The 6508-nt window shown below is 39.5% G+C and overlaps 1 protein-coding gene across 1 annotated transcript; it reads right to left on the bottom strand.

The window, feature by feature from the left end:
* Positions 1 to 2228: 2228 nt before the first annotated feature.
* On the bottom strand, positions 2229 to 3458 carry LOC134800706 (uncharacterized). Its single transcript, XM_063773215.1, has one exon. The coding sequence runs from the start codon at positions 3456 to 3458 to the stop codon at positions 2229 to 2231; it is 1230 nt and encodes a 409-aa protein (XP_063629285.1).
* Between the last annotated feature and the right edge of the window lie 3050 nt (positions 3459 to 6508).

Genomic DNA, 6508 nt, shown 5'->3' with positions numbered 1-6508 from the left:
TTTATTCAGCTAATATGTCACATGTGCGCCCTAATACCGGGAAAGATTGACGTTGGGCTGAATAAAAGATAATTAATAACATACTTTTACACCTCTGCCTTAAAAATCAGCTATTAAATTTTGTATAGTGACGCCGAACGCAGAGGTGAACATATTTATATTGAAGCAAAAACGTTAAGCGCAACGACACCATAAGTCATTTTGTTAATGTGTTTAGTTAAATGTTATGTTTTATATATTAATGCGAGAAAGATGTTTGGGAATGCAAGTTTATTGACATTATATATATACATTATCTAAGAAAATTTCAGTGCGCCACGAAAATAATCAGTATTTATTTAAATTAATGATATAAATAAGCTATGTGTAAAAACTATTTCAGTGGTTTAGACAGAATTATGAGATAAAAAGTTAATAATACGTTATAGGAAGTACTAAACTAATGATTTAGGTTAAGAACTCAGGCACAAAACCTTATTGTTACCCTTAAAAGTTGGAAAAGCAATTTCAATTTTATAGGTTATATACAATAAAATGGCGGTCAATGTTAAAAAGCAACGTGAACCGTTAAAATTCTTATATGCAGCATACGACTGTTATACATCTGATAAAGATACTTAAGTGAACCACTATAAAGTCCAAGTCGTTATTTCGATACACTAGTGAACCTCTAAACAGTTATAAGGCATCTTGTGAACGTTTTAACAGCCGCTATGCAGACAGTCCCAATGGCAGTATAATATAGGCTGCTTAGCGGTAAACATGTTCAGCGCTAAGCCGTATTATGCGCCACATGTGTTCGATTATACGTCTATTGGTTTCATAATAGTTCACTCGTTCTCCCTTATAATAAGTCAGCGAAATAAAAGCTGCTTTAGCGGTAAACATGTTCAGCGATAAGCTGTATTATGCGCCCCATGTGTTCCATTATACGTCTATTGGCTTCATAATGGTTCATTCGTGCTTCCTCAAAAAGTCAGAATAATAAAAGCTGCTTAGCGGTAAACATGTTCAGCTATAAGCTGTATTATGCGCCCCATGTGTTCCATTTATACGTCTATTGGCTTCATATTAGTTCACTCGTGCTCCCTTAAAAGTCAGCGTAATAAAAGCTGCTTAGCGGTAAACATGTTCAGCGATAAGCTGTATTATGTGCCAAGTGTGTTCCATTATACGTCTATTGGCTTCATAATAGTTCATTCGTGCTTCCTTAAAAAGTCAGCGCAATAAAAGCTGCTTAGCGGTAAACACGTTCAGCGATAAGCTGTATTATGTGCCACATGTGTTCCATTATACGTCTATTGGCTTCATATTAGTTCACTCGTGCTCCCTTAAAAGTCAGTGTAATAAAAGCTGCTTAGCGGTAAACATGTTAAGCGACAAGCTGTATTATGTGCCACATCTGTTCCATTATAGGTCTATTAGCTTCATAATAGTTCACTTGTGTTCCCTTAATAAGTCAACGTAATAAAAGTCCACAATTACCTCCTTATACAGCACATGGCGTAATTTTATCCACTAAACAGACCTTATAACGGTTAAAGCATTTGATAACCCTTAAAGCTGTATAGGGTCGTAGCAAATATACCTTTATATCACTCTTTGCGTATTAATGTAAAGTTTTCAGAGCCGTAATGCAGCTTTTAATCAGCCCTAAGCTATATAAATATCACTGAGATCTATTATACAGCTGTAGGACCACGAGTGTGCTCTTATAAGTGTCTTAATACGCACAGAGCGTTAGATAGAACTAAAAGTGAGTAGTTATAGAGCTATCTGTGCTACTTGGGATGTTTAGTGTCATTTTGGCACCTAAGTTAGAAAGTATAGTATATTATTACCTTTTTTTTCTGTGTCTTCAATCGTTAACAAAAAACCGTCTCCTGCTACAATATCATTCGCATCGTTCTAATTCTCACTTATTTACTACAAATAACACTTAACCCGGAAAAGTGCAAGTGTTCGTAACAATGTCAACAATCAATAAATCAACGGTACCCTTTACAGGGTTCAAGGAACCCGCTTTCTCGAGAAGGAAGGGTTAGGCATGTGTGTCACTGCCAACAAATACAAATACAAATAAATACAAATACAAATACTTTATTAATAACGCCAAGTTACATGTCAGGTACAGTCTATATCTAATTTAAAATTAGATAAATTAAATTGAATTGTATCATTATTTGATTTAAATATTACAGTAAAACATTAAAATACTGACTAGAAAGTTATATAGTAGGGAGTTGGTAGAACTCGTTTACAGAATAAAATATATGACTAAGAAGCCACTTGCGTAATCTAGCTTTGAAGACCACCGCAGAAGTTGCATCTCTTTTTATTTCGTTAGGTAGTCTGTTATACACAGACGGGCCCGAGATGTATACCGACTTTTCTGATTTGCGCAGTTTGTGTGCGGGAGTGACGAGGAGATGGGCAAGCTTGTTGCTACGCATCGCGCGGGATTCGTTCACACCTCGTTGTCTAAACGCATCGTAGTGTTTATATGTAAAGAGAGCAACTTGGAAAATGTGCTCACAGGGAAGAGGCAAAATATCCAATTCTTTAAATAACTCCCTGCACGACACGTCATCAGGCACACCCACAATAGCGCGTACCGCCCGCTTCTGCATCCTGAAGACTCGATCGGCATCGGCAGCACGCGCCCACAGCTCCACGCCGTAGGTGATGAGGCTGTGGACGGTCGCAAAGTAGCACGATAGCACGACGCTACGGGACGCGGTGCCCGCGAGGCGACGGAGCGCAAAGCATGCTCGGCCAAGCCTAGAACATATCTCATCGATATGTTGGTCCCAGATGAGGCCGCTATCTATTTGGAAGCCTAGTAGTCTAGCCGATTGGACCATCTGCAGGGCGGTTTGTTCAGCAGTGACTGAGTACGGCGACGGCGCCGTGCCATTGAGCTGGAATGTGAGGTAACAAGTTTTATCTCTATTTAAGGCTAAGCCGTTCAGTCTAAACCAAAACTCAAGCCTCTGGACTACGGAGTTTAACTTGTGTTCCAGTTCTCGCGTGGTCGGCGCAGTAACTATGGCGGCAACGTCGTCTGCATACATATATATCTCTGCGTCGTGTATTGCGGTGGGCAGGTCGTTGAGTAATAAACTGAACAGAGTGTTCGACAGGCACGAGCCCTGCGGCACGCCCATCACATTCGTCATCTCAGATGATGTGATCTTTCCGTTTTCCGCAACAACGACTTGCGAGCGGTGAGACATGAATGATGTTAGCAGGGACAAGGCCGGGCCGCGAATACCGTAGAAACTCAGCTTGTCGGCTATGAGCTGGTGGTCTGCGGTGTCAAAAGCGCGCGAGAGGTCGCAGCATAGCAGCGCTACGTGTTGGCCCGCTTCGCGCGCGCTCAGCACGCGCCACACCACTTCGCGCACCAGGTCGGTGGTGGCGCGCCCCGCCCTGTATGCGTATTGTCTCTCAGTCATCACGTTGCACTGTTCGATAAAGGATAGCAGCCTTTTGTTTAAACCTACCTCTAGAACCTTACTGATGGCAGGAACCAGGGATATCGGCCTGTAAGACTTCATATCGAACTTTTTCCCTTTACCTTTGTAAAGGGGCGATATTTTCACCTTTTTCAGAGGCATAGGATACGTACCCTCTCTGATGCAGGAATTAAATAGGTAGGCTACGATTGGTGCAATAGGTAGTACGGCTGATCGAAGTAGGTTAGGTGATATGCCATAGACGTCTGTACTGTTTTTAGGGGCTATATGCTTGTTCAGTAGTAATACTATTTCACCTGGGGAGAACAGTGTTAGCCGCAGGGATAATATATATATAGCCGCAATAAACAATAAGCGAGAAGCGATTGAAACAATGGCAACAACCAATAAATCGACAGAACCCTTTGGGTCAAGGAACCCGCCTTCGAGATCTGTTGGAAGCTTGGAAGGGAAAGCGAAAATGATAAACTTTGGGTGTCAGTTTTGTGACGGTCCATACAAAATGTATGTGAAAATGTGAAAACTGACATTTTTTCGGGGACACATTTTTTTTCTTTTTATATCGATAGTCCTCGTGATTCTGAGTAGAAATAACCCAAAAAAATGGATTTTCGAATAAAATAAATGGTACACTTTTAAGTGAAATTGCCCAGGTATTGTCTTTTGTTACACGGAATACAACATCTACATTTACACATGCGTATGAAAATAATCGACATCTAGTTGCTTTATCGCCGCCGGTCGAACCGCTCCCTTATGACCTTTCACCTAAGGTGTCAAGAGTGTGGTGTCAAGTGTCAATTCTTTCAAATGTAAACTAGATCGTACTGGGGCTTTAGTATTTGCTAAGTAGTACCTATATCCTATATATACCCGATTGCACGACGCAAAGGAGGGTGATGCTTTTATTAAAAATGTCATCATCATCATCATCATGTCAGCCATAAGACGTCCACTGCTGAACATAGGCCTCCCCCTTTGGGGGGTGTATGCCATAATCGCCACGCTTGGCAGGCGGGTTGGCGATCGCAGTCGAGTACACCGAATTTGAGGGACGCTGCTGCCCGTCCACCGGTGGTCTTGGACGTAGTTTAAGGACATACCCGGGTCCATTAAAAATGTAAACATATAATAATGAATGAGATCTTAATCTTGAGCAAAGCAGCGCGCAAAAATAAGTATATGAAACGCTCTTATGACAGATATGTGAGATATGACCTAACAAAATAAGTCCCCAATATTCCAAAATATCTGAAACTCATTTAAAATATAATAAGTGTTATAAAAATGAATATAAAACTACAATTAAGATAACTAAAGCTAAAATATTTAAAATATGTAAGTACCTATCAATTCTTTTTACCAAAATATGTAAGTACTTTAAAAAAGTAAATCTTAATTTACAATTTTAAAATTATAACATTTATTTACATACAATATATATACAGTGATACTACTAAACGAAATTAATAACTAGCTTAAATCTAAAATAGGCCCTTGAGGCATTGTACCAAGGATGCTGGCGGCATTTCCTCGCTGTATCGCAATGCTGATACGTTGTGCGAGGTAGCCGCCAGCTCTTCGGTCACCAGTTACGTCAACCAGACGCTTCGCGATTTCTGCGAACAACTTATGCGCGCTGGGACCCCATGGACCTAGAGTTTCAACACCAAATGTTCTGTACTGGGTACTAAATTAATATAATGATCATTTTAGATTATAATTAGAATTGACAGAGGATAACGGGGTTCGTATCACCCAACTTAACCCAGAAATACTCACTAACATATGTAACATAATACGTCAGAATCCTGCTAATCTACTGTTTTATCAACCCCTTATCACCTGCTCCTTTAAGGGCCCTCTTAACATTCCACAGCTATCACTTCATAACTGGCTGGAAACCCACATCTCATTTGACGGGTTATCTCTCCGTATTTTATGATAGGTTATGTTTCTGGCATTCTGAACAAATTTACATTTGCAGTTCAAATTCGCTGTTAGCGCCAGTTAGTATGAGAATTGTAAGGACAAATTTAATCCCTAATTAAAACGTCGGCAAATGTAAAATTGTATCCTGCATTGGTGAAAAACACAAAGTTATATCTGCTGTTAATAGTGTCGCTAGCGTCGCGCGTTTAGTAAAATAAGTATGCGACTACGTTAGTTCTAATTTTGTTCAACGGTGTCAACAACATTGTAGAGATACCAAATTAATCTTGCCATTACATTGTCGCTACTGGTCCATAGTAGGCTAAAATTAAGTATGAGATGAAACGTGTTATAGTTTTAGCCGCAGGCAAATAATAAGTTTGTGCTATTAAAATGACAGCTTTCTTTAATTTTTGTGGTGTAACTTGAGATTTAGAGGATCGGAGTCAAGTTTGACCTTGTGGAAGATAAAGATAACAGATTTATTGACCTGTTCTGAGGTTTTTATTTCATATTTGTATCAGTATAGTTGAGTAGGTTACTGGGTAAAATACTTTTAATGTGTGTTCTGAGGGAAGTCCCTAATCGGGTACCTAAATAACAAGGAGGGCCTGCCTATTCGAGATATACTTATATAGGAATCTCTGTTAATTTTTTTGTGGATTTCTTAATATTATTTATATACCTATTATTACTTGTTATTTGGGTTTCCCAAGTAACATTTACGTACTCTACCTAACCATAGAGAAAACAATACATAGAGTGCTCACTCCATACATCAGTTTTTTATACCAAAACGACTATTATTTTCGTAGTCGATATCTAGCATCGAGAAGCGGAATTATCAGTACTTTGTAACGCTGGATTATCCGGAACTCTATTTTCAACACCTTCTGCTTTTAATATTAGTTGTAAATTGTTGTTCAATACAATTTTCGTGAGTCGCGACACTAGAGAATTCTAGTATCAAGTAGCGGTACTGACGGGCTACCGTGAAAATTCGCAAATTGCGGGGATCTTTCTCTTTTACTCCAATGAAGGCGTAATTAGAGTGACAGAGAAAAATGCCCGCAATTTGCGAACTTCGATTTCCGCGG

This window comes from Cydia splendana, chromosome 2, assembly GCF_910591565.1.
Source record: "Cydia splendana chromosome 2, ilCydSple1.2, whole genome shotgun sequence".
Classification (NCBI taxonomy): domain Eukaryota; kingdom Metazoa; phylum Arthropoda; class Insecta; order Lepidoptera; family Tortricidae; genus Cydia; species Cydia splendana.
Note: the sequence above shows the minus strand (reverse complement) of the source record. Positions and strands in the feature narration are given on the sequence as shown.

Coding starts and splice junctions, on each gene's coding strand:
- LOC134800706 (XM_063773215.1), bottom strand. CDS start 3,458: ATGACTGAGAGACAATACGCATACAGGGCGGGGCGCGCCACCACCGAC.